The 26,903-nt window shown below is 62.0% G+C and overlaps 1 protein-coding gene across 1 annotated transcript; it reads right to left on the bottom strand.

Moving 5' to 3' along the window:
- Window positions 1–1,254: 1,254 nt before the first annotated feature.
- Window positions 1,255–22,804, bottom strand: EPPK1 (epiplakin 1). The gene is made up of 2 exons (XM_059869098.1): window positions 22,712–22,804; window positions 1,255–18,072 (listed from the first exon to the last, which is right to left on the bottom strand). The coding sequence occupies exon 2, from the start codon at window positions 18,035–18,037 to the stop codon at window positions 2,738–2,740; it is 15,300 nt and encodes a 5,099-aa protein (XP_059725081.1). The 5' UTR covers window positions 18,038–18,072; window positions 22,712–22,804; the 3' UTR covers window positions 1,255–2,737.
- Between the last annotated feature and the right edge of the window lie 4,099 nt (window positions 22,805–26,903).

Here is a 26,903-nt window from a genome sequence, read left to right as displayed (position 1 = left end):
CCCGGGCAGGGGGGAGTCCCCACGCCTGGAAGAGCTCAATAAACGTGTGGCTGTGACATCTGGGGACATGGGTTAGAAGTGACCCTCTGGATTCTTGTTTTGTGGGCTCCTACCCCCAATGGAGGGTAATGGGTGGTGATACCTTTCCTCTCCATTTTTTTTTTCTTTCTTTCTTTCTTTCTTTCTTTCTTTCTTTCTTTCTTTCTTTCTTTCTTTCTTTCTTTCTTTCTTTCTTTCTTTCTTTCTTTCTTTCTTTCTTTCTTTCTTTCTTTCTTTCTTTTTTTTCTATTTCTTTCTCTCTTTCTTTCTTTTTCTCTTTCTTTCTTTCTTCTTTCTTTCTTTCCCTCTTTCTCTTTCCTTCTTTCTCTCTCTTTCTTTCTCTCTCTTTCTTTCTTTCTCTCTTTCTCTCTCTATCTCTTTCTCTCTTTCTTTCTCTCTTTCTTTTCTCTCTCTCTCTTTCTCTCTCTCTCTTTCTCTCCTTTTCTCTCTCTCTTTCTCTTTCTCTCTTTTTCTTTTCTCTCTCTCTCTGTCTTTCTCTCTTTCTTTCTCTCTTTTTCTTCTCTCTCTCTCTCTCTTTCTCTCTTTTTCTTTTCTCTCTCTCTCTGTCTTTCTCTCTTTCTTTCTCTCTTTCCTTCTCTCTCTCTCTCTCTCTCTCTCTCTCTCTCTCTCTCTGGGGGAGCAGCCACATTCCATGGTCTCACCGGGCCCTCCCAACCCAAACGATCCCGTGGGGAGGGAGGTGGCAGTGTGGCACAGAGGACAAGGTCCAGGGCTCCGCAGGCAGGCAGGGCTGGCACTCCTGGCTGGCGTTTAATGTCCTGGTCTCAGCCCAGCACTGCCCAGCCCAGGCCCAGCCCCGGGGGCTACCAGAGCCCAGGGGGGCTCGTTCCCTGCCCTTGAGAGTGCCCCAGACCGTGTCTCAGCGCAGCAGCCGCGGGGACACCGCGCTGGCACCGGCACAGAGGGACGTTACAGACACAGCCCCGGGACCCGGCGCCCCCTGCTCCTCTTTGCCTCTGTGGAAGGGAGAATTGGATTTCCAGGATGAGAAAACTCCAGGGAGATGTCATTGTGGATTTCCAGCAGCTTTAGGGGGCTATAAGGGGGCTGGAGAGAGATTTGGGATGAAGGCCTGGAGGGACAGGACAGGGGGGAATTGTGGAGATTCTCAGTGCAGTCGAAGAAAGAACAGAAACAATTTCTCCCAGGCTGAGCCTGGGAATCTTAGACGAAAAAATTCAAACAATTCTGATCTCTCTTTCTGTAACCACTGTTTATAGTCATGGTTCTTCACAGTGTGCTATTCATAGTCACCAATAAGGGGAGATGTTTTCTATAGTGAGACTATAACACTCGCTGCTTCTTGCTAACAAAGATTCTTCCTGAGCCTTCTACCTGAAGACTGGAGCCTTTCTTTCCATCTCTGACTCAACAGCGTCAGGGAATGGCTTCAAATTGGAAGAATGTAGGTGTGGGTTAGATATTGGAAGGAATTGTTCCCTGTGAGGGTGGGCAGGCCCTGGCACAGGTGCCCAGAGCAGCTGGGGCTGCCCCTGGATCCCTGGCAGTGTCCAGAGCCAGGCTAGACAGGGCTTGGAGCAGCCTGGGCTAGTGGAAGGTGTCCCTGCCCTGGCAGGGGGTGGCACATGAGGCCCCTTGCCACCCAAACCATTCCATGGTTCCATGACTTTTCTCCCATTAATTTTTCCCCTCCTTTTCTGAGCTCCTGCAATTCCCTGGGCCCCACAGCTCCTCTACGCTTGTTCCCAGGTATCAGCTGTACAAGCTTGTGGCCAAAAGTCCATTTTCCAGGACATTACCCGGTTAATTAAGGCAAACACCCCAAGGCTGCACATTTGAGGAGGGTAAGTTTGTTTCCATTAAACAGCAGTAGAATTATTCATCCCTGAACTGCACGGAAGAGTGGCTCCAGGGCTGTTCCTCTGCTGTGGCATGCGGCTGAGTCAGCTCGGGACACAGGAGGGCAAAAGGAGCAGGAGGGAACAGAGGCTCCACCGGGCATGGACAGACTGAAAGTACAGCACAGCCACGTCCACACCCAGCTCCTGTGAGGACCCATCCCCACAGAGGGAGGGAAAGCACAGTGAGAGACCAAACCACGCTGGGCTGAGGCTGTTTGTGCTCCAGACACCCCCGGAAGGCAGGACAGGCTGGGGCATGGAGAGCAAACACATGAGGTGTCCCACGCCAGTGACACCCAACGCAAACCTGGCATCCTGCCCACGCAGAAATCTGCTCTCCGCGCTGTCCTGGCTTGAAAACCTGCAGCCTGAATGTCATCCTGCAAAGCTTCTGGGGAAAATAGCTGGCATATGCAGGAAAAGAGAGGCAGAGAATAAAAATACCACTCACAGCAGCACCCATAGGGAACAAAGACCTGCAGTTAAACCAGTGCGAGGAAAATGAGGATGACACACATCAACAAAATGACCTGAGATAACCCAGGCTGCCTCCAGAGTTCCTGAAAGGCAACCAAAGAAAGATGAACAATGCAATGCAACACACTGCTCAGGGGGAGGCACTTCAAAGGTGCACCTGATGTGGGTGGGTGGTGGTAAAGAAAAGAGATCAGGAAGGAAATTTCCTCACTGGGATCATAAATGGTAAAAACATATTAAGAAAAAGAAAGACAAACACCAGCAGCAAAAGAATTATTCACAATAGCAACATTCTTCCCCAAGGCAAAAATAAGGAAAAAAATAAAAAGGTTTTGCAATTATTTTCCAGAAATATTGAGGAAATAAAGCCCCGTGTCCGGGTCGGGCACGCAGCGGCGCAGCAGCTGCAGGTAGGTCAGGTTCTCGTGGGTGTTGGGGTCGAAGAAGCCCTTGGTGTCGTCACCAGGGTCTGAGAGGATCTGGCTCATCTCCTGGTCAAAGTAGCCACGCTTGTAGGCCACCTCGACGGGGACACGGTGGCTGTGCACGGGGTCGATGATGCCGCCCGTGGCGATCTGGGCCTCCAGCAGGCGGATGCCGTGGTCCCTGACGATCAGCTCCTTCTTCATGGCCTGGAACAGGGAGATCTTGTCGCCCGTGTAGGGGTCCGAGTAGCCCGTCACGGCCCGCTCGGCCGACAGCAGCTTCTCCTGCAGCTCGCTGCCCACCAGCCCAGAGGACACAGCCTCGTCCACTGAGAGCTTCTGGTTCTTGACCGGGTCCACCAGGAAGCCCGTGGCCGCCTGGGCCTCCAGCAGCACCAGGGCCGTGCCCTGCCTCAGGATGCCCTTCCACATGGCCTGGTAGATGCTCATCTTCTCCATCTTGCTTGGCTCGGCCTTGGAGGGCACCAGCACGCCGGCGATGACGCCCGTGCCGTCCAGGTAGCGCTTGACCGAGGCCATCTGCCTCACCTCCTGCACCGTCCTGGCGCCCTGCACCAGGTCGGCCAGCGTGCCCGTGTCGATGATGCCCGAGTCCAGCAGGTCCGAGGCGCTCACCTGCCTCCTGAGGCCCGTGAATTTCACGCTGCTGCTGCGCTGCGCCGCCTCCTCCACCAGCAGGGTGAGCAGCGTGGCCAGCTCGGCCAGCGCCAGGCTCCCGGCCTGCAGCCGCCCCAGCAGCTCCTGACGCTTGGCCTCTGACACAAACTTGGAGAAGAGCAGCTCCCACAGGGACACCTTCCTGCCGTGGAAGCCACCTGCCGAGACCTCGACCGTGTGGGACTTGAGGGACCGCTCCAGCTCCAGCTCCTGCTCCCGTTCCTTTTTCTGTTCCTGTTCCTTCTGGGAGTTTGAGGCACTGCCGTTCTGGGTTGGTTCAGGCAGGACCTCCTTTTCTGGGGACTTGGGGACTCCGTTGGCACCGTGGCCCTGGGCCTCAGCTCTTTCAACGATGTCCACGAGGATGTCGATCATCTGTGCAACGGTGACTGTCCCCGCCTTGTACCGGCGCAGGAGGTCCTGGCGCCGGTGCTCAGGGACGTAGCGGGAGAAGAGGAGCTCCCAGACGGTGACGCTCTGGCCCTGGAAGAGCCCCACAGCCAGCGAGGTGCGGGTGGCCTGCAGGGCTTTGCGGGCATCCTCGCTCAGCTGGTAGAGCACGGAGCCCTTGTCCATCAGCTGCAGCATGAGCAGCCCCGTGTCCGGGTCGGGCACGCAGCGGCGCAGCAGCTGCAGGTAGGTCAGGTTCTCGTGGGTGTTGGGGTCGAAGAAGCCCTTGGTGTCATCGCCAGGGTCTGAGAGGATCTGGTTCATCTCCTGGTCAAAGTAGCCACGCTTGTAGGCCACCTCCACGGGCAGGCGGTGGCTGTGCACAGGGTCGATGATGCCGCCCGTGGCGATCTGGGCCTCCAGCAGGCGGATGCCGTGGTCCCTGACGATCAGCTCCTTCTTCATGGCCTGGAACAGGGAGATCTTGTCGCCCGTGTAGGGGTCCGAGTAGCCCGTCACGGCCCGCTCGGCCGACAGCAGCTTCTCGTGCAGCTCGCTGCCCACCAGCCCAGAGGACACAGCCTCGTCCACAGAGAGCTTCTGGTTCTTGACCGGGTCCACCAGGAAGCCCGTGGCCGCCTGGGCCTCCAGCAGCACCAGGGCCGTGCCCTGCCTCAGGATGCCCTTCCACATGGCCTGGTAGATGCTCATCTTCTCCATCTTGCTTGGCTCGGCCTTGGAGGGCACCAGCACGCCGGCGATGACGCCCGTGCCGTCCAGGTAGCGCTTGACCGAGGCCATCTGCGTCACCTCCTGCACCGTCCTGGCGCCCTGCACCAGGTCGGCCAGCGTGCCCGTGTCGATGATGCCCGAGTCCAGCAGGTCCGAGGCGCTCACCTGCCTCCTGAGGCCCGTGAATTTCACGCTGCTGCTGCGCTGCGCCGCCTCCTCCACCAGCAGGGTGAGCAGCGTGGCCAGCTCGGCCAGCGCCAGGCTCCCGGCCCGCAGCCGCCCCAGCAGCTCCTGACGCTTGGCCTGTGACACAAACTTGGAGAAGAGCAGCTCCCACAGGGACACCTTCCTGCCGTGGAAGCCACCTGCCGAGACCTCGACCGTGTGGGACTTGAGGGACCGCTCCAGCTCCAGCTCCTGCTCCCGTTCCTTTTTCTCTTCCTGTTCCTTCTGGGAGTCTGAGGCACTGCCGTTCTGGGTTGGTTCAGGCAGGACCTCCTTTTCTGTGGCCTTGGGGACTCCCTTGGCACCGTGGCCCTGGGCCTCAGCTCTTTCAACGATGTCCACGAGGATGTCGATCATCTGTGCAACGGTGACTGTCCCCGCCTTGTACCGGCGCAGGAGGTCCTGGCGCCGGTGCTCAGGGACGTAGCGGGAGAAGAGGAGCTCCCAGACGGTGACGCTCTGGCCCTGGAAGAGCCCCACAGCCAGCGAGGTGCGGGTGGCCTGCAGGGCTTTGCGGGCATCCTCGCTCAGCTGGTAGAGCACGGAGCCCTTGTCCATCAGCTGCAGCATCAGCAGCCCCGTGTCCGGGTCGGGCACGCAGCGGCGCAGCAGCTGCAGGTAGGTCAGGTTCTCGTGGGTGTTGGGGTCGAAGAAGCCCTTGGTGTCGTCGCCAGGGTCTGAGAGGATCTGGCTCATCTCCTGGTCAAAGTAGCCACGCTTGTAGGCCACCTCCACAGGGACACGGTGGCTGTGCACGGGGTCGATGATGCCGCCCGTGGCGATCTGGGCCTCCAGCAGGCGGATGCCGTGGTCCCTGACGATCAGCTCCTTCTTCATGGCCTGGAACAGGGAGATCTTGTCGCCCGTGTAGGGGTCCGAGTAGCCCGTCACGGCCCGCTCGGCCGACAGCAGCTTCTCGTGCAGCTCGCTGCCCACCAGCCCAGAGGACACAGCCTCGTCCACAGAGAGCTTCTGGTTCTTGACCGGGTCCACCAGGAAGCCCGTGGCCGCCTGGGCCTCCAGCAGCACCAGGGCCGTGCCCTGCCTCAGGATGCCCTTCCACATGGCCTGGTAGATGCTCATCTTCTCCATCTTGCTTGGCTCGGCCTTGGAGGGCACCAGCACGCCGGCGATGACGCCCGTGCCGTCCAGGTAGCGCTTGACCGAGGCCATCTGCCTCACCTCCTGCACCGTCCTGGCGCCCTGCACCAGGTCGGCCAGCGTGCCCGTGTCGATGATGCCCGAGTCCAGCAGGTCCGAGGCGCTCACCTGCCTCCTGAGGCCCGTGAATTTCACGCTGCTGCTGCGCTGCGCCGCCTCCTCCACCAGCAGGGTGAGCAGCGTGGCCAGCTCGGCCAGCGCCAGGCTCCCGGCCCGCAGCCGCCCCAGCAGCTCCTGACGCTTGGCCTGTGACACAAACTTGGAGAAGAGCAGCTCCCACAGGGACACCTTCCTGCCGTGGAAGCCACCTGCCGAGACCTCGACCGTGTGGGACTTGAGGGACCGCTCCAGCTCCAGCTCCTGCTCCCGTTCCTTTTTCTCTTCCTGTTCCTTCTGGGAGTCTGAGGCACTGCCGTTCTGGGTTGGTTCAGGCAGGACCTCCTTTTCTGTGGCCTTGGGGACTCCCTTGGCACCGTGGCCCTGGGCCTCAGCTCTTTCAACGATGTCCACGAGGATGTCGATCATCTGTGCAACGGTGACTGTCCCCGCCTTGTACCGGCGCAGGAGGTCCTGGCGCCGGTGCTCAGGGACGTAGCGGGAGAAGAGGAGCTCCCAGACGGTGACGCTCTGGCCCTGGAAGAGCCCCACAGCCAGCGAGGTGCGGGTGGCCTGCAGGGCTTTGCGGGCATCCTCGCTCAGCTGGTAGAGCACGGAGCCCTTGTCCATCAGCTGCAGCATCAGCAGCCCCGTGTCCGGGTCGGGCACGCAGCGGCGCAGCAGCTGCAGGTAGGTCAGGTTCTCGTGGGTGTTGGGGTCGAAGAAGCCCTTGGTGTCGTCACCAGGGTCTGAGAGGATCTGGCTCATCTCCTGGTCAAAGTAGCCACGCTTGTAGGCCACCTCCACAGGGACACGGTGGCTGTGCACGGGGTCGATGATGCCGCCCGTGGCGATCTGGGCCTCCAGCAGGCGGATGCCGTGGTCCCTGACGATCAGCTCCTTCTTCATGGCCTGGAACAGGGAGATCTTGTCGCCCGTGTAGGGGTCCGAGTAGCCCGTCACGGCCCGCTCGGCCGACAGCAGCTTCTCGTGCAGCTCGCTGCCCACCAGCCCAGAGGACACAGCCTCGTCCACAGAGAGCTTCTGGTTCTTGACCGGGTCCACCAGGAAGCCCGTGGCCGCCTGGGCCTCCAGCAGCACCAGGGCCGTGCCCTGCCTCAGGATGCCCTTCCACATGGCCTGGTAGATGCTCATCTTCTCCATCTTGCTTGGCTCGGCCTTGGAGGGCACCAGCACGCCGGCGATGACGCCCGTGCCGTCCAGGTAGCGCTTGACCGAGGCCATCTGCCTCACCTCCTGCACCGTCCTGGCGCCCTGCACCAGGTCGGCCAGCGTGCCCGTGTCGATGATGCCCGAGTCCAGCAGGTCCGAGGCGCTCACCTGCCTCCTGAGGCCCGTGAATTTCACGCTGCTGCTGCGCTGCGCCGCCTCCTCCACCAGCAGGGTGAGCAGCGTGGCCAGCTCGGCCAGCGCCAGGCTCCCGGCCCGCAGCCGCCCCAGCAGCTCCTGACGCTTGGCCTGTGACACAAACTTGGAGAAGAGCAGCTCCCACAGGGACACCTTCCTGCCGTGGAAGCCACCTGCCGAGACCTCGACCGTGTGGGACTTGAGGGACCGCTCCAGCTCCAGCTCCTGCTCCCGTTCCTTTTTCTCTTCCTGTTCCTTCTGGGAGTCTGAGGCACTGCCGTTCTGGGTTGGTTCAGGCAGGACCTCCTTTTCTGTGGACTTGGGGACTCCGTTGGCACCGTGGCCCTGGGCCTCAGCTCTTTCAACGATGTCCACGAGGATGTCGATCATCTGTGCAACGGTGACTGTCCCCGCCTTGTACCGGCGCAGGAGGTCCTGGCGCCGGTGCTCAGGGACGTAGCGGGAGAAGAGGAGCTCCCAGACGGTGACGCTCTGGCCCTGGAAGAGCCCCACAGCCAGCGAGGTGCGGGTGGCCTGCAGGGCTTTGCGGGCATCCTCGCTCAGCTGGTAGAGCACGGAGCCCTTGTCCATCAGCTGCAGCATCAGCAGCCCCGTGTCCGGGTCGGGCACGCAGCGGCGCAGCAGCTGCAGGTAGGTCAGGTTCTCGTGGGTGTTGGGGTCGAAGAAGCCCTTGGTGTCGTCACCAGGGTCTGAGAGGATCTGGCTCATCTCCTGGTCAAAGTAGCCACGCTTGTAGGCCACCTCGACAGGGACACGGTGGCTGTGCACGGGGTCGATGATGCCGCCCGTGGCGATCTGGGCCTCCAGCAGGCGGATGCCGTGGTCCCTGACGATCAGCTCCTTCTTCATGGCCTGGAACAGGGAGATCTTGTCGCCCGTGTAGGGGTCCGAGTAGCCCGTCACGGCCCGCTCGGCCGACAGCAGCTTCTCGTGCAGCTCGCTGCCCACCAGCCCAGAGGACACAGCCTCGTCCACTGAGAGCTTCTGGTTCTTGACCGGGTCCACCAGGAAGCCCGTGGCCGCCTGGGCCTCCAGCAGCACCAGGGCCGTGCCCTGCCTCAGGATGCCCTTCCACATGGCCTGGTAGATGCTCATCTTCTCCATCTTGCTTGGCTCGGCCTTGGAGGGCACCAGCACGCCGGCGATGATGCCCGTGCCGTCCAGGTAGCGCTTGACCGAGGCCATCTGCGTCACCTCCTGCACCGTCCTGGCGCCCTGCACCAGGTCGGCCAGCGTGCCCGTGTCGATGATGCCCGAGTCCAGCAGGTCCGAGGCGCTCACCTGCCTCCTGAGGCCCGTGAATTTCACGCTGCTGCTGCGCTGCGCCGCCTCCTCCACCAGCAGGGTGAGCAGCGTGGCCAGCTCGGCCAGCGCCAGGCTCCCGGCCCGCAGCCGCCCCAGCAGCTCCTGACGCTTGGCCTCTGACACAAACTTGGAGAAGAGCAGCTCCCACAGGGACACCTTCCTGCCGTGGAAGCCACCTGCCGAGACCTCGACCGTGTGGGACTTGAGGGACCGCTCCAGCTCCAGCTCCTGCTCCCGTTCCTTTTTCTCTTCCTCTTCCTTCTGCGAGTCTGAGGCACTGCCGTTCTGGGTTGGTTCAGGCAGGACCTCCTTTTCTGTGGCCTTGGGGACTCCGTTGGCACCGTGGCCCTGGGCCTCAGCTCTTTCAATGATGTCCACGAGGATGTCGATCATCTGTGCAACGGTGACTGTCCCTGCCTTGTACCGACGCAGGAGGTCCTGGCGCCGGTGCTCAGGGACGTAGCGGGAGAAGAGGAGCTCCCAGACGGTGACGCTCTGGCCCTGGAAGAGCCCCACAGCCAGCGAGGTGCGGGTGGCCTGCAGGGCTTTGCGGGCATCCTCGCTCAGCTGGTAGAGCACGGAGCCCTTGTCCATCAGCTGCAGCATCAGCAGCCCCGTGTCCGGGTCGGGCACGCAGCGGCGCAGCAGCTGCAGGTAGGTCAGGTTCTCGTGGGTGTTGGGGTCGAAGAAGCCCTTGGTGTCGTCGCCAGGGTCTGAGAGGATCTGGCTCATCTCCTGGTCAAAGTAGCCACGCTTGTAGGCCACCTCGACAGGGACACGGTGGCTGTGCACGGGGTCGATGATGCCGCCCGTGGCGATCTGGGCCTCCAGCAGGCGGATGCCGTGGTCCCTGACGATCAGCTCCTTCTTCATGGCCTGGAACAGGGAGATCTTGTCGCCCGTGTAGGGGTCCGAGTAGCCCGTCACGGCCCGCTCGGCCGACAGCAGCTTCTCGTGCAGCTCGCTGCCCACCAGCCCAGAGGACACGGCCTCGTCCACAGAGAGCTTCTGGTTCTTGACCGGGTCCACCAGGAAGCCCGTGGCCGCCTGGGCCTCCAGCAGCACCAGGGCCGTGCCCTGCCTCAGGATGCCCTTCCACATGGCCTGGTAGATGCTCATCTTCTCCATCTTGCTTGGCTCGGCCTTGGAGGGCACCAGCACGCCGGCGATGACGCCCGTGCCGTCCAGGTAGCGCTTGACCGAGGCCATCTGCGTCACCTCCTGCACCGTCCTGGCGCCCTGCACCAGGTCGGCCAGCGTGCCCGTGTCGATGATGCCCGAGTCCAGCAGGTCCGAGGCGCTCACCTGCCTCCTGAGGCCCGTGAATTTCACGCTGCTGCTGCGCTGCGCCGCCTCCTCCACCAGCAGGGTGAGCAGCGTGGCCAGCTCGGCCAGCGCCAGGCTCCCGGCCCGCAGCCGCCCCAGCAGCTCCTGACGCTTGGCCTCTGACACAAACTTGGAGAAGAGCAGCTCCCACAGGGACACCTTCCTGCCGTGGAAGCCACCTGCCGAGACCTCGACCGTGTGGGACTTGAGGGACCGCTCCAGCTCCAGCTCCTGCTCCCGTTCCTTTTTCTCTTCCTGTTCCTTCTGAGAGTTTGAGGCACTGCCGTTCTGGGTTGGTTCAGGCAGGACCTCCTTTTCTGTGGCCTTGGGGACTCCGTTGGCACCGTTGCCTTGGGCTTCAGCCCTGGCGATGATGTCCACGAGGATGTCGATCATCTGTGCAACGGTGACTGTCCCTGCCTTGTACCGGCGCAGGAGGTCCTGGCGCCGGTGCTCAGGGACGTAGCGGGAGAAGAGGAGCTCCCAGACGGTGACGCTCTGGCCCTGGAAGAGCCCCACAGCCAGCGAGGTGCGGGCGGTCTGCAGGGCTTTGCGGGCATCCTCGCTCAGCTGGTAGAGCACGGAGCCCTTGTCCATCAGCTGCAGCATCAGCAGCCCCGTGTCCGGGTCGGGCACGCAGCGGCGCAGCAGCTGCAGGTAGGTCAGGTTCTCGTGGGTGTTGGGGTCGAAGAAGCCCTTGGTGTCATCGCCAGGGTCTGAGAGGATCTGGCTCATCTCCTGGTCAAAGTAGCCACGCTTGTAGGCCACCTCCACGGGCAGGCGGTGGCTGTGCACGGGGTCGATGATGCCGCCCGTGGCGATCTGGGCCTCCAGCAGGCGGATGCCGTGGTCCCTGACGATGAGATCCTGTTTCATGGCCTGGAACAGGGACATTTTTTGTCCGGTGTACGGGTGGGTGTAGCCCGTCACAGCTCTCTCGGCACTTAGAAGTTTGTTTTTCAGTTCACTGCCCACCAGCCCAGAGGACACAGCCTCGTCCACAGAGAGCTTCTGGTTCTTCACTGGATCAGTGATGAAACCCGTGGCCGCCTGGGCCTCCAGCAGCACCAGGGCCGTGCCCTGCCTCAGGATGCCCTTCCACATGGCCTGGTAGATGCTCATCTTCTCCATCTTGCCCGGCTTGGCCTTGGAGGGCACCAGCACACCAGCAATGCTTCCAGTTCCCTCAAGGTACCTCCTCACACTCTCCATTTTTGCTATTTCTTGTGCCGTCTCTTTTCCTTCATGGAGTTTTTCTATTGTTTCCTCTGTAATTATTTGCGCACTGAGTAGTTCTGATGCTGTAATTTGCTGTCGGATTCCCTGGAACCAGACATCGCTTCTGTCCTCTTCTTTTTCCCTGATGATCTTCAGTATTGTCTCAATGATTCCTTGCACAATGTGTTGGGATTCCGCTTTGTACTTTTTCACCAGTTCTTTTCTCTTCTCCTCTGTGATGTACTCGGAGCAGAGAAGCTCCCACAGCGATAACACCTGTCCCTTGTATTTCCCCACAGGCACCTGGACCTTTGTGCACAACAGGGCGTTTTTGGTTTGCTCATCAATGTAGAAATAGTCGCCTTCCTTTTCCAGGACCTGCAGCAGGTACAAGCCGCTCTCCCTGTCTTTGGCACACCGCTGCAGGAGCTGGCTGTAACTGATCTTCTCATGAGTATTTGGATCTATAAAGCCTTTGCTGCCGTGATCTGGATCCGAAAGCAGCAGGAACATGTCCTCGTCCAGGTGCCCGCGCTTGTAGGCCACCTCCAGGGGCAGGCGGTGGCCATGCCAGGGGTCAACGATGCCACCAGTGGCGAGCTGGGCCTCGAGCAGGCGGATGCCGTGATCCCTGACTATTACCTTCTGTCTCACAGCCTGGAAGAGAGATATTTTTCTTCCTGTTTGAGGGTCTATGTATCCCGTCACGGCTTTCTCTGCTGACAGCAGCTGCTCGTGCAGCTCGCTGCCTACCAGCCCGGAGGACACGGCCTCGTCCACAGAGAGCTTCTGGTGGTTCCGGGGGTCAAGGAGGAAGCCGGTGGCCGCCTGTGCCTCCAGCAGCCCCAGGGCACATTGCTCAGTGAGGAGGCCTTTCTTCAGCGCCTGGTAGATGCTCATCACCTCTTTCCTCAGCGGGAGGAGAACCCCAGCGATGCACCCAGTGCCGTCCAGGTACCTTTGGATGGTGTCCCTCTTTGTGAGGCTGACAAGTGGGAGGCTCCCGTCCTGCAGCTGATCCAGAGTTTTCTTGTCAATTATCTCAGAGTTGAACAATTCTGATACCGACACCTCGCCCCGCAGTCCTCTGACCTTGAGGGCTTCTCCTCTTCGCTCTGTGTCCTCGATGATTTTTAAAATGAGGGATATCAGCTCTTCCAGTGCTAGGTTTTTGCTTTTGTACTGCATCACCAGCTCTTTTCTTTTCTGCTCTGAGATGTAGTGAGAGCAGAGGACTTCCCAGACAGAAACGGTTTGGTCCTTAAACTTTCCAACTTTCACTTGAAGGAGCTTTGAGCGCAAAGCCTGCTTTGTGGACTCATCAATGTAGAAGTACTTTCCTCCCTCCTTTACAACCTGCAGCATGTACAGCCCCGTGTCCGGGTCTTGGACACATCTCTCCAGGAGCTGCATATAGGTCAGGTTCTCGTGGGTGTTGGGGTCGAAGAAGCCCTTGGTGTCATCACTGGGGTCCGAGAGGATCTGGTTCATCTCCTGGTTGAAGTAGCCACGCTTGTAGGCCACCTCCACGGGGACACGGTGGCTGTGCACGGGGTCGATGATGCCGCCCGTGGCGATCTGGGCCTCCAGCAGGCGGATGCCGTGGCTCTTCACAATCAGCCCTTGGTTCATGGCTTCAAACAGGGACATTGGGGCTTTGGTGTAGGGGTCAGTGTAGCCCGTCACGGCTCTCTCTGCACAGAGCAGCTTTTCAAAAATCTCCCCTCCAATCAGACCCACCTCTAACGCTTCCTCCACCGAAAACTTCTTGTTTTTCTCAGGGTCGATGATGTAGCCGGTGGCTGCCTGTGCCTCCAGCAGCACCAGGGCGGTCCCTGGCCTCAGGATGCCCTTCCACATGGCCTTGTAGATGCTCATCTTCTCATTGCTTGGCTGGATAAGGACCCCTGCTATGAAATTACTGCCCTCCAGGTACCTGCGCACAGACTCCATCTCAGTCACTTCTTCGACTGTTTTCTTCCCCTGGTTGAGCTCATCGAGGGTTTTTTTGTCGATCAGCTGGGACTGGAAGAGGTCACTGGCAGAAACTCTTTTCCTCAGGCCCTTGAAGGCAAACTTCTTGCCCTGTGCCTCAGTCTCTTGGATGATTGTGGTGATAATTGTTGTGATTTCCTGCAGCACTTCAGCCTTCTCATCTTTGTACTTTTGCACCAGCTCTCTTCTCTGGCTGTCTGAGAAGTATTCAGAGTTGAGGAGGTCCCAGACAGACACGGTCTGTCCTTTGAACCGCCCCACATTGACACAAACAGTCACAGATTTCAGCACCTTCATGGTCTGTTCGTCCACGCAGAACATCGCGTTTTCTGACAGAGGGAGGAGCCACAGACCCGACTCGGCCTCGCAAATGCACCGGTCCTTCAGCTGCTGGTAAGTCACGTTCTCCTTGGTGTTTGGGTCAAAAAAGGTCTTGGTGCTGTCATCCAGCTGAGAGAGGGTTTGCTTCAGGTCCTCGTCATAGAAGCCGTACCTGCAGGCAGCCTGGAGAGGCAGGTGGAGGTGGTGGATGGGATCAACCACCCCTCCCGTGGCCAGCTGGGCCTCCAGCAAGGGCACAGCCTCTGCCAGGGGGATGAGCTCCTTCCTGAGCGCTTGGCACAGGGAGATGGAGCCCCCGGTGTAGGGGTCTGTGTAGCCTGTCACAGCCCTCTCAGCCAGAAGGAGTTTCTCAGACAGCTCCTCTCCAACAACAGCCGCCCTCACGGCGTCCCTCACGCTGAGCCTCTGGTTTGTGGCAGGGTCAGTCAGGTACCCTGTGGCTGCCTGAGCCTCGAGCAGCCTCAGAGCAGTCCCAGGGAGGAGGAGGTTGTTTTTCATGGCATCATAGAAGCTCATCTTCTGTTTGGATGCCTCTATGAAGACCCCAGCAATGCTGCCTGTGCCCTTCAAGTACCTCTTTACGCTCTCCATTGCAGCCACTTCTTGGGGAGTTCTTACACCCTGAGCCAGTTCTTCAAACGTCTTCTGGGAAATGATGCCCGTGTCCAGCAGCCAGACCACAGGGACACTGCCCCTCAGGCCTTCCAGGGAGATCTGGGTCTTGGCTTTCATCTCCATCTCCCCCACCAGCCTGAGCACCAGAGCCACCAGCTGCTCCAGCGACAGCTCCTCTGAGCGGAACCTCTCCACGAAGTCACTCCTCTGCTCCTCAGTGAAATACCCCGAGTGCATGAGCTCCCAGAGGGAGACTCCTTTTTCCTTCACCAAGGTTTCCTTGAAAATCTGTTGGATTTGCTCATCGGTGTAGGCAGGAGCAGCTGTCTGTGCCAGAGGCAGCAAGTGGAAGCCAGAGACGTCGTCCTTCTGGCAGTGCTGGATGAGCTCGGCGTAGGTCACGCTCTCTTTGCTGTCCGGGAGGCAGAACACTCTGTGGTCATCGCTGGGCTTGGAGAGGGCCTTGCTGGTGTCCTCATCCAGGCAGCCTCGCTGCTGGGCCGACTCCAGGGGGATGTGGTGGCCGCACGTTGGGTCGATGATGCCTCCTGTGGCCATCTGCACCTCCATCAGCTGCATGGCCTGCTTGTCCGCGATCAGGCCCTTCTTCATCGCCTGGAAAAGGGGGATCTTCTTGCCCGTGAAAGGGTCTTTATAGCCCGTCACGGCCCCTTCCGCCTGCTGCAGCTTCTCGTGGACATCTGGCCCGATGACTCCCTCCTTGACGGCCTCATCCACGCAGAGCTTCTGGTTGTTCACGGGGTCAATAATGAAGCCCGTGGCAGCCTGGGCCTCCAGCAGGGGCAGGGCCACTCCTGGCACCACGATGTTCTGCTTCATGGCCTCGTAAATGCTCATTCTCTGGTTGGATGGCTGGAGCACAATCCCCCCGATGCTGCCCGAGCCGTAGAGGTACTTCCTGACAGAGTCCATGTGCAGGACTTGTTCTGGGGTGACGGACCCCTCCAGCACCTGCTCAAACAGGGCCCTGTCGATGACACCGGTTTCCATCAGGTGATAAGCGCTGACATTGCCTCTCATGGCCGGGAACTTGATGGGGGCCCATTTCTTCATCTCCTCCTCCAGCATGAGCCGGATTTGCTCCAGGCCGATCTTCCTCAGCTGGAAGTGGTTGAAAATCTCCCGGCGCCTCCCCTCGCTGAAGTACTCGGAGTTCAGCAGGTCCCACACGGAGACCTTCTCCCCCCGTAAGCGCCCGAACCTGACGGGCAGCCAGGAGCTCCTGAACACCTGCCTGGTGGCCTCGTCCACGAACTGCCTCTTCCTGCTGTTCAGAGGGAGGAGGCAGAGCCCCGTGGAGGGCTCGGTGATGCATTTCTCCTTCAGCTGCAGGTAGGTCAGGTTCTCGTGGGTGTTGGGGTCGAAGAAGCCCTTGGTGTCATCGCTGGGGTCGGAGAGGATTAAATTCATCTTCTTGTCGAAGTAGCCACGCTTGTAGGCCACCTCCACGGGGATGCGGTGGCTGTTGACGGGGTCGATGATGCCACCGGTGGCGATCTGGGCCTCCAGCAGGCGGATGCCGTGGTCCCTGACGATCAGCTCCTTCTGCATGGCCTGGAAGAGGGAGATCTTACCCCCTGAGTAAGGATCTCGGTAGCCAGTGACAGATTTCTCCGCCGCCAGCAGCTTGTCGTACACGTCCGGGCCGATGACGTTTGCTCGTAAAGCCTCGTCCACGGAGTACCTCTTGTTGGCAGCGGGGTCGATGACGAACCCCGTGGCAGCCTGTGCCTCCAGGAGAATCAGAGACGTTCCCGGCCTGAGGAGTCCCTTCCGCTTTGCCTGGTAGATGCTGATCTTCTCCTGGGAATCGGGGAGCAGCAGCCCCCCGATGCTTCCCGTGCCCTGCAGGTACTTCCTGACGGTGTCCATGCCGACCACCTCTTTGGCCGACGTTTCTCCCTCCTTGAGTTTCTTGAACAAGTCTTTGTTGATGATTTCTGAGTTCAGGAGCTGGTCAGCTGTCACCTGCTCCCTCAGGCCCTTGAAGGTGACGTTGGCAGTGGCAGCCTGTTCCTCAACGGCGGCTCTGACGGCCTCTCCCAGCCCTTGCAGGGAGAGCATTCCGGCCAGGAACTGCTGAGCCAGCGCGGCTCTTTGCTCACCCTGGATGGAGTCAGAGAAGAGCAGCTTCCACAGAGACACCGACTTGCCCTTGAATTTCCCCACAGAGACGGGCACCTCAATGTTTTCCAGAGCGGTCTGGGTCCTGTGGTCAAAGAAGCTGAGTGTCCCCTGGGACCCTTCGCTGCCGTCCCCAGGGAGCGGCAGCAGCAGGAGCCCCGTGCTGGGGTCGGTGACGCAGCGCTGGAGCAGCTCTGCATAGCTCAGCTTCTCCTTGGAGCCGGGGTCGAAGAACCCCTTCATGTCATCAGGAGGGCTGGACAGGAGCTGCCTGGTGGCCTCGTCCAGGTACCCCCACTCGCAGGCTGTCTCCATGGGGACACGGAGGTGCCTGCCTGGGGCGATGACACCCCCCGTGGCCAGCTGAGCCTCCAGGAGGCAAAGGCCATGATCCCTGGGAACAAAGCCCTTCCTGATGGCTTGGAACAGGGAGAGCATTCCTCCGGTGGACGGGTCCCTGTATCCAGTGATGGCTTTCTCAGCTGAAGACAGCTTCTCATAAAGCTCTGGGCCAACGAGACCAACCCTGACAGCCTCATCCACGGAGTAGCTTTTGTTCTTCAGGGGGTCTGTCAGGCTGCCGGTGGAGGCCTGGACTTGCAGGAGCATGAGAGCAGCACCGGGCACCAGGAGATGCTCCCTCAGTGCCTGGTAAAGGCTCTTCTGCTCTCCGGAAGGCAGGACAACACCAGCCACGCTCCTCGTCCCACGCAGGAAGTGCTGAACAATGTCATTCTCTGCCAGCTCCTGGGCAGAAACTCTTCCCTCCTCGAGGCCTCGGAACACGTCAGAGCTGATGATGCCAGAGTCCATCAGGTCCCTGCTGCTCACCCTCCCTCGCAGCCCCGGGAATGTGATTTGCAGCGGCAAGAGGAGGAAGCCTGAGGCCGGATCCATGACACACCTCTTCCTCAGCTCCGAGTAAGTGACCTTCTCCATCGTGCTGGGGTCAAGGAACACCTTGCTGTCCTCATTGCCGGGGTCAGAGGTGAGCTGGCTCATCTCCTCATCCAGATACCCCCTCTCACAGGCCACACCTGCCGGGAGCCGGCCGCCGGTGGCCGGGTCGATGACGCCTCCCGTCGCCACCTGGGCCTGGAGGAGGCGGATGCCCTGCTCCCTCCCCACCAGCTCCTTCTGGATGGCCTGGTAGAGGGAGATTTTCTCTTCTGTGTAGGGGTCCAGGAAGCCAGTAGCAGCTCTGTCAGCCGAGAGCAGCCTCTCCTTCAGCTCCAGCCCCACCAGCCCCATCCGCACGGCTTCGGCCACGGGCACACGACGGCTCCCCAGCGGGTCGGAGATGGAGCCCGTGGCTGCCTGCGCCTCCAGGAGGCACAGGGCCGAATCCAGGCTCAGCAGATGCTCTCTGGTGGCCTCATAAAAGCTCATTATCCTCTTTGAAGCCTCTACATAGACGCCTGCAATGCTGCCAGCTGTCTCCGAGGGCTCCCCGGGAGCATCCGGCCCCGCATCCCTGCCAGCTGCCTTTTGCTGCTTGCACGGCATCACGTCCTGGCACAAGTGGTTTGTGCCTGACACGTCTTCCCCAGGAGAGCCAGGAACAGCCTGGCCATTCACTGCTGGCTTGCTCTCCATCCTCCTGCTGCACTCCTTCCTCAGCTCCCAGGACTCTGCAGAGAGGGGGAAGAGAGGGAAAGCTCGGTGAGAAAATCAACTTCTTCATGGTTTGCCTGTCAAATACAGGGAAATCAGAAACATAAATACTCTCAGGCAGGAGGAAGTGACAGCCAGAGGCTGGGCATGTCCAAACCTGGTGTGCCACCCTGAGGGTTCTGGCCAAACTCAAGGAGACAGTGGTTGAGGAGCTCCACATGCCCTGGCCATGTGCACCGGAACCCCAAAACCCCCATGGGCTGATCCCCATGTGTGAGCAGCAGGGGATCTGCCCCTGTGCTCAGGTGAGAGCCCACCTGCAGAGCTGCCCCAGCCCTGGGGCCAACAGCAGGAGGACCTGGAGCTGCTGGAGAGAGCCCAGAGGAGGCCCCGGAGCTGCTCCAGGGCTGGAGCCCCTCTGCTCTGGAGCCAGGCTGGGAGAGCTGGGAATGTTCCCCTGGAGAAGGGAAGGTCCAAGGAGAGCTCAGAGCCCCTTGCAAGCCCTGAAGGGGCTCCAGGAGAGCTGGAGAGGGACTGGGGACAAGGCATGGAGCGACAGGACAAGGGCAAATGGCTCCCTAGGGCAGTGATGGATGGGATTTTGGGAAGAAATCCTTCCCTGTCAGGGTGGGCAGGCCCTGGCACAGGGAGCCCAGAGCAGCTGTGGCTGCCCCTGGATCCCTGGAAGTTTTCCAGGCCGGGCTGGATGGGTCTGGGAGCAGCCTGGTCCCGTGGGAGGTGTCCCTGCCATGCCACAGGGTGGGACGGGATGGGCTTTGAGGTCCCTCTCCACCCAAACCCCTCCATGACTCTGTGACTCTGGGGGGGCTGGCATGCAGGTCCGTGTGCTCCCACAGGGCTGCTGCACGACCCTCCCCCCCTTCTCACCCTGCCCAAGCAACGCCAGGAAGGCAGAGGCTCCATCTCAGCGGGCAGTGGCCACCAGGCCACCTCCAGGGCTACCTCGGGGTGAGATTGCACCCGCTCCAAACCCGCCCTCCTGCTGGCAAAGCTGAGGGATGCACTGTGTCAGAGACTGAAGCAGTTCGTGCCTCAAACACCGCTATAGTTTCACTGACGAAGCCCACCCCCCCCTAAGGAATGCCTGGCTGGAACTTGGGACTGAAAGCCCAACTGCGAGATTAGATAAAGGGAAACCCATTCCTCAGGGGAGAAGTAAACAAGTAAACAAGGAAAAGAATGCGAGCCAAGCCCAGCAGCTGAGAACCATCTCTGGCTGGCTTTGGGGTGGGTGAGGCCGCAGCCCACAGAGCCCTGTGCTGGGAGCAGGTTTGCACAGATTCCCCCCCGGTCCAGGTGGGGGCAGGAAGTTTCGGTGTGCTGTCACCTCTGCTCGGGGCAGCGAGCCCAGAGGCAGCTGAGGGGTGCCTTCATCCATCACAGACCCCCGAGTGCCCCCCAGAGTCACTCCCGAAGCCTTGCAGCCCGGGACTGCATGTGACACACACGGAGTGTGTTGTCAGAGACAGTGGCACTGCCCAGGGTGGGTCCTACCTGGCCTGAGTGCATTAACCCACCCCTGCTTTCCAGGGGGACCTTCACCACACAGACCAGCTGGAGAGGGGAGCAGCAGAGCATCGCTGGGGTCCGCGGGTGGTGATATTTTCTTTATTCTATATTTTCTCTATTCTGTATTTTATTCTATATTTTCTTTATTTTTCTTTATTCTGCCTCTGTCACTCTCTTCTCTATTTTCTTTCTCCCTCTCCTTCTCACATGTTTACAGTCAGATAAAACCCATACTAATGACTTTGGCACAGGGTTTCGTTTGCACCTTAATTGGGGCAGAGGCATCCCTAATAACCTTAATAACCGGATCCTGACCGCCTGGATCTGCCCCGGCCGCGGCGCCGTGAGCACCGGGAGGTCGGAGGGAGCCCGTGGCCGAGCAGGGGCGTGCCGAGCCCTGGGAGCTGCGGTCAGCCACGGCCCCCGGGCTGCGGCCGAGGCACACGGCGGCTCGGGAGCCTCCCTGCCCGCAGCCTCGGTGCCAGCCGCCGGCAGGAGGAGGCGGCGGGGCTGGAGCGGGCTGGAGGAGCGGGAGGGCAGGTGGGATGGCTGATTCCCTGGGGAACGCCATCCCCCGGTGCCCAGCGGGGTCTGTCAGGGCTGGACTGGCCCCACAGCGGCGGAGGAGCCCACGGGCCAAGCACCGAGCGCTGCGGGCACCAAGGAGCCGCGGCTGGCACAGCTCCTGCTGCCGAGCACGGGGGTCGCGGTGCTGCCCACCGGCATGGCTGGACCCGGCTGCAAGAGCACAGCCAGGGCAGGGCTGCCTCGAGGTGTCCCCCACACGGAGCCCCAGTGTTCTGCGCCACGCTGACCCTCCCGCAGAGGTCACTTCGAGTGGGGACAGCGCGGAGCAGCTCTGTCTCATCGCCTGGAGCTCACAGACCCATCTCCTCCCCGGCTCCACCCGTGCAAACAAGAGCTGGGAGCGAAAAGCGCCCTGACGGCGCCGGGGCTGTGCCCATCCCAGCCGCAGCCTCTCCAAAGGGGATCCGTGCACCCGGCTTCGTCCCCACGTGTCCCTCCAGCTCACTCCGTGCCCCTCGGGCACTCCAGCACCTCCTCCTTAGGCGTGCTCCTCTGTCCCAGCCGCGCTCCGGGCTCGCTGCCCGGCCCGGGGAAAGGTCTCGGCAGGAGCCGGCTCCCCCCGCCCGGTGATGTCAGCGCGGCTCGGATCTGCCCAGGCAATGCTGTTTGTGTTCGCAGGATCGCGATCGCGCCCGGCTCCGGCGCCGAGAGCTGGGCACGGCCGGGAGGCCCCGGGGCTGCGCCGGCCTCCGGGAGGGACTGCGGAGGGCAGGAGCACTCGGGGGTCCCTGCCCGGGGGCCAGGGGGCCCTGCGGGGGTGGGCCAGGGGTCCGGCTGCGGGCTGAGAGCCCGGACAGTTGCGGTGTGCCGCCGGCCAGGCGCTTCCCCGGCTCGCAGGGCTCTCTCCTCGGCCCCACGGGCTCACCCCGGCTGCCCACGCCCACGGGGGATCCCGGTGCCAGGCTCATGCAAAACACCTGCGGGGCCGGCAGCGCCTCCCACCGGCTCTGCCCGCCCGCTCCCCGGCCCGGGAAGGCTGTGGCTGGCCCCGCAGCCCGCTCTTGGCAGGGCCGAGCCGGGCTGGCTGGCACCGGCTGCGCTGCCCTCGGAAGGAGCTGCGCTCAGCCCTGCCGTGAGGCGGGCACAGCAGCGCCGGGGTGGCTCCGGTGTCTGGAGAGCCCCGGGCAGGTCCCTGCACGCCCCGGAGCTGAGGCGGCCGTGGACTCCCGCTCCGGTGTGGTTCCAGCATCCTGAGAGCCCCAGGCAGGTCCCCACACGTTCCCAGAACCGAACGGGCCACCGGCACCGCAGGGCAGACGGAATCTGGGCACGGCCACCCACACCTGTGGAAGCCTGCAAGCGGCTGGGGAAGCGAAGGTGCTGCCCCCCGGCCCTCCCCGGGCAGGGGGCGGCGGTGGGCGCGCAGCCGGGGAAGGGCTCCGCTCCCTTTCGTCAGAAGGCGTCAGCCCCATCGGAAACTTTGAGTAACCGACTCTGCCGACGAAGGCAGGGAGATTCCTGGCAGAGGTGTTGGCACCTGCCACCCTCCCTGGGGCCACGGTCTCTCCCCGACGCGGGCAGCGCTCCCTGGCAGCCGCAGCGGCTGCTCCGCGGCTTTCGCTGCCGGCTGCGTCAGGGAACGCGCTGGCACCGGTGTGAGCACCCACGGGAGCCCTCTCTCACCCACCGCCACCCACGGGAGCCGCCGCGCACCCACCGCCACCCACGGAAGCCCCGAGGGACAATCCGCACCTCTGCACCCGCAGAGAGTCCCCGGACACCGTCACCGGCTGGGGAGGAGGGCCCCTGGGGAGGGACCGGGAGCAGGGGCAGGTTTTACTGGCAGAGTGCGGGACACGGTGTCGGGAGAGGGTGGCGGAGGAGTTGTTTGCTGGGGCAGGGACTGCAGAGTGCTGGGAGAGGCTGGGGCTGGGGGTGGGAGCGCCTGCAGGGTGGTGTCCCGTAGGGCAGGCTGAGGCCGGAGGTGTTTCGGGGGAGGGAGAGCAGCAGGGAATTTTCTGGGGCAGTGACGGAGAGTGATGGGAAAGGGAAGGGCAGCCGAGGGGGCCCTGCTCTGAGCGGGCTGGGGACAGCTCAGCCCCCCTTCCCAGGCAGCGCTGCCTGCCCGGCCCCCCCGGCGCAGGGTCCGCAGTGCCGGGGTCGTGCCCGGTGCCCGAAGGGGGCTGCTGTAGGATGAACTCGCACCCTGTCCTCAGGACAACCCCACCGCACCGCGGATCCTCCTCACCTGGGAGGGTGCAGCCAGTTCTCCCCCTGCCCTGTCCCACTACCCGCCCCCTCCTCAGCGCCCGTGCCATCGGAACCTCGAGGCTTTTCCCGGAGCTATCCTGCCCGGGCAGCCATCCTGCCCTGCTCCTGGGACGTGCTGGGACCGCCATCCTCCCCCTGTGCCCCAGGTAGTGCCCAGGGTGCCGCAGCCCCGTGCGGCGGCTGCCCTGCGCCCGCGGTCCCACCCCGGCACCGGGAGCGCTGCCGCATTCCGGCCATTCCGGGGATCGCCAGAGCGCCTCTGTGCCCCGCAGCCCCCGGCACGGCCCGCGGTGCCCAGCCGGGGCCCTCCCCGCCCGGGTCTCCTACCTGCGCACGGTGCTCACACCACGGGCTCCCCTGGCAGGTGCCCGGCGTTCCACCGCCTTGCCGCTGCTTCCTGCCCCGGAGCAGAGCACGTTTAAAACCTGGCCCTTCCCCGCCCCTGGGGATGACACACCGGCCCAGCCCTTGCAGAAACTCGCGGGCCAGCCCTCCCCACGGCTCCCTCGGGGAGCTGGGGTCCCTCCTTGCAGGGGTTCCCGAAAGGGCTGCGGTGCAGGAGGTGGCCCCGTCCCGGTGGGCTGTGCCCTCCACAGAGGAGGGAGAGCAAAGGGCAGAGACCTTCCACCGCAGGGTCAGCCCTGTCTTCATCCCCAGCAGCTCCTCATCCTTCTCTCCATCACCCCCCAAACCCTCCCTGCTGCCAGCAGTGCCCCCGTGCCTCGTTGCAGTGGCTGGACCCCGGGCTGCAGGTGCAGGGCTCACAAAACCCCAATGTAGGCCCAACCTGGCAGCTGGGGTAGAGAGGGGGACCCTTCCCTGCTCCCCCCAGCCTTGCCCACACCCCTGGATGTACATAAAGGCTGAATTGCCCAAAACATGCCCAAACCATCCTGTTGCTGCTTGAGTCACCCGAACGTCCCTGCCCTGCCTCCATCAGCAGCTCCACACCCTCTCTCCAGACCCTGCAGCCAGCCCCACCGCCTGCTCCTGCTGCCCCTGAGCACCCCGAGCCCTCTCCCCAGGGCCACAGCTGCTCGGTGGGCCCTGTAGGAGCAGCAGGTACCACAAAGAGGGGCAAAGAGGCTTTGGGGCCACCGGGCAGGGGGGTCATGCCACAGCCTCCTTGGGGCGAGGCGCTGCGGGGAGGATGCGGCGCTTGGGCAAGGTGTTTATGGTGCGTGGGAGTGTGTTGTCTGGAGAGGTGCCGGTATCCAGGCACGGGCTGGCTGGCTGAGCCCACGGGCACAGAGCCCTGGAGCCTGCTGTGGTGCCATCCCTTCCCATTGGAATGGCACTGAACACCTGGGCAGGGTGGGCCCCCGTGTCTGCTGCTTGGGCAGTGCCATGCTGGTGGTCCAGAAGGGCAGAGGAACCAGGGCAGGGTCACCTGGAGCTGCAGATCTGAGAGGAGAACCAGGGCAGGGTCACCTGGAGCTGCAGATCTGAAAGGAGAACCTGGGCAGGGTCACCTGGAGCTGCAGATCTGAGAGAGGAACCTGGGCAGGGTCACCTGGAGCTGCAGATCTGAGAGGAGAACCAGGGCAGGGTCACCTGGAGCTGCAGATCTGAGAGGAGAACCAGGGCAGGGTCACCTGGAGCTGCAGATCTGAGAGGGGAACCAGGGCAGGGTCACCTGGAGCTGCAGATCTGAGAGAGGAACCAGGGCAGGGTCACCTGGAGCTGCAGATCTGAGAGTGGAACCAGGGCAGGGCCACCTGGAGCTGCAGATCTGAGAGGAGAACCAGGGCAGGGTCACCTGGAGCTGCAGATCTGAGAGGAGAACCAGGGCAGGGTCACCTGGAGCTGCAGATCTGAGAGGAGAACCAGGGCAGGGTCACCTGGAGCTGCAGAACCAGGGCAGGGTCACCTGGAGCTGCAGATCTGAGAGGAGAACCAGGGCAGGGTCACCTGGAGCTGCAGAACCAGGGCAGGGTCACCTGGAGCTGCAGATCTGAGAGAGGAACCTGGGCAGGGTCACCTGGAGCTGCAGATCTGAGAGGAGAACCAGGGCAGGGTCACCTGGAGCTGCAGATCTGAGAGAGGAACCTGGGCAGGGTCACCTGGTGCTGCAGATCTGAGAGAGGAACCAGGGCAGGGTCACCTGGAGCTGCAGATCTGAGAGTGGAACCTGGGCAGGGTCACCTGGAGCTGCAGATCTGAGAGGGGAACATGGGCAGGGTCACCTGGAGCTGCAGATCTGAGAGAGGAACCTGGGCAGGGTCACCTGGAGCTGCAGATCTGAGAGAGGAACCTGGGCAGGGTCACCTGGAGCTGCAGATCTGAGAGGGGAACCTGGGCAGGGTCACCTGGAGCTGCAGATCTGAGAGAGGAACCTGGGCAGGGTCACCTGGAGCTGCAGACTCAGGAGAGGCACTGGCTGGCACAACGCCCTGGACTCGTGGGGCGATGCCTGAGCAGGGGCAGCCCCAGTGGGGCCAGTGAGAGGGCCAGGGGCTGCATCCTCCCTGCCAGGGTTGTGGCTGCAGAGCCCATCCCGGCTCCTGCAGGGATGGCAGCTGTGTCCCAGAAACCAGTGCAGGTTTCTGACGCCTGCCCGGGCGGTGGCGGAGGTGTCGCTCACGGAAGGTGCAGAGAGCCTTAATCCATGGGCAAACAGAGATGAGTGCTCAGCTCCAGCCCCACAGAGCTTCCTGCTGCGTCTCGGCAGCTGCCCCGGGGCCCTGTGACCCACGCCGGGCGTTCAGAGAGCCCCGGGGCTGCGGTGGCACCGGGCATGGACATGGTGGCCGGTGACCGGGCAGATGGGCACGGTCGGGGTGGGGGCACTGCCTCCCTGCCGGGCTACAGGGACAGGCGGGAGGGGATCTCAGCTCCCAGTCGGGGCACACAGCTGTGCACACACTGGTGCACTGTGCTGGGCCGTGCTGGGCTGTTCTGGGCCGTACCGGGCCGTGCTGAGCCTGCCACACTCCCCCCGCCAGGGCAGGGCGGCTGCTGCTGCCGCCCGCGGGGCGCGAAGGGGCTGTGGCGTTAATTACCCGTAATGAGCAGCTGCCATTTGGGCAAATCCGACCAAGCACGGGCGGCTTCATCAAAGCTCCTCGTCCTTGCCTGCAGCCGAGGACGAGGCAAGGACGAGGAGCGACCGGCCTGGGCACCTCTCCCCCGGCTGCGGCTGCGGGAGCTCGGTGACACCCCTGCCGTGCCAGCCAAGCTGAGGGGCCTCGGTGACACCCTCGGTGACACCCGTGCCGTGCCAGCCAAGATGAGGGGCCTCGGTGACACCCTCGGTGACACCCGTGCCGTGCCAGCCAAGATGAGGGGCCTCGGTGACACCCTCGGTGACACCCGTGCCGTGCCAGCCAAGCTGAGGGGCCTCGGTGGCACCCTCGGTGACACCCGTGCCGTGCCAGCCAAGCTGAGGGGCCTCGCTGACAGCCTTGGTGACACCCTCGGTGACACTCCTGCCGTGCCAGCCAAGCTGAGGGGCCGCAGAGCCCAGAGGGGCTGGGGTAGGGTCACGCTGAGCTGGAGGAGCTGTCCCGCAGCAGGAACCCCGCCTGGGCGGGCTGGCGGCCAGCCAGGGCGGGTGCCGTGCCAGGGTGGGTGCCACGGGCTCACTGGCAGAGTTGCCGTGCCCGGCCCCCCACAGGGGCTGTGGGGAGGGCGCTGGGTCCCAGCAGGAGCAGAGGGAGCTTGGGCTGAGCTGGCAGAGCCACAGAGGGGGGTCACTCCACCCCCCACCAACCGCTGCCACTGGCCGAGCTCCCACATCCAGGGAGATCCCACCCAGTGCCCCCAGTGCAGCCCCTCGCCGCCCCGCGGGCAGCACAAGCCCCCTCCTGTCACTGACATATTTTATGAAAATCCTTTCAGGATTTTTCTCCTGGGGAGCTGAGAAGCGTCAGAAAATAAATGTAAACAAAAACTCTCTGGTGGCTGTGGAATGTGGTCTGGAGGTGGTTTACCAACAGGAGAACCTTTGATTGGTTGCATGTGAATTGTTTTTAATTGATGGCCAATAACAGCCAGCTGTGTCGGACTCTCTAAGTCTGCAAGAGATTTTATCATTCTTTTCTAGCCGTCTGATGAAATCCTTTCTTCTTTCTTTAGTGTAGTTTTAGCATAGCATTTTTAATATAATATATCTCATAAAATAACAAATCAGCCTTCTGAAACACGGAGTCAAGATCCTCATCTCTTCCCTCGTCCACAAACACCACCACACCCTGTGCTGTGTCCGTGTGTCCCAGCTGCTGTCAGTCCAGCCTCACGGACAGCCCAAGGACCAGCAGCAGAGAGCACTGTCCCCATTTCTGGGGGGCTCGGAGCTGCGGGGGGCAGCCCTGGGGGCCAGGCCAGCTTGGCTGTGAGCAGCCACCCTCCCCGCCCCTCCGGGCTGACGCTGTTGAGTCAGGGATGGAAAGAAAGGCTCCGGTCTTCAGGTGGATCAGAAGGCAAAAGCTTTTAATGAGAGTAGCGGGTCTTTTACGATGTGACTCGCTGAGGTGAGACTTGGTTGGTCTCAAAGGAGAAACGTCTCACATTGGCTGTG

Source organism: Haemorhous mexicanus, chromosome 1 (assembly GCF_027477595.1).
Source record: "Haemorhous mexicanus isolate bHaeMex1 chromosome 1, bHaeMex1.pri, whole genome shotgun sequence".
In the NCBI taxonomy this organism is placed as follows: domain Eukaryota; kingdom Metazoa; phylum Chordata; class Aves; order Passeriformes; family Fringillidae; genus Haemorhous; species Haemorhous mexicanus.
The sequence above is the reverse complement of the archived record's forward strand: the minus strand, read 5'-3'. Positions and strand labels throughout refer to the sequence as shown.

What these genes read in the sequence shown, in the direction of transcription:
- EPPK1 (XM_059869098.1), bottom strand. Translation starts at nt 18,037, where the DNA reads ATGGAGAGCAAGCCAGCAGTGAATGGCCAGGCTGTTCCTGGCTCTCCT.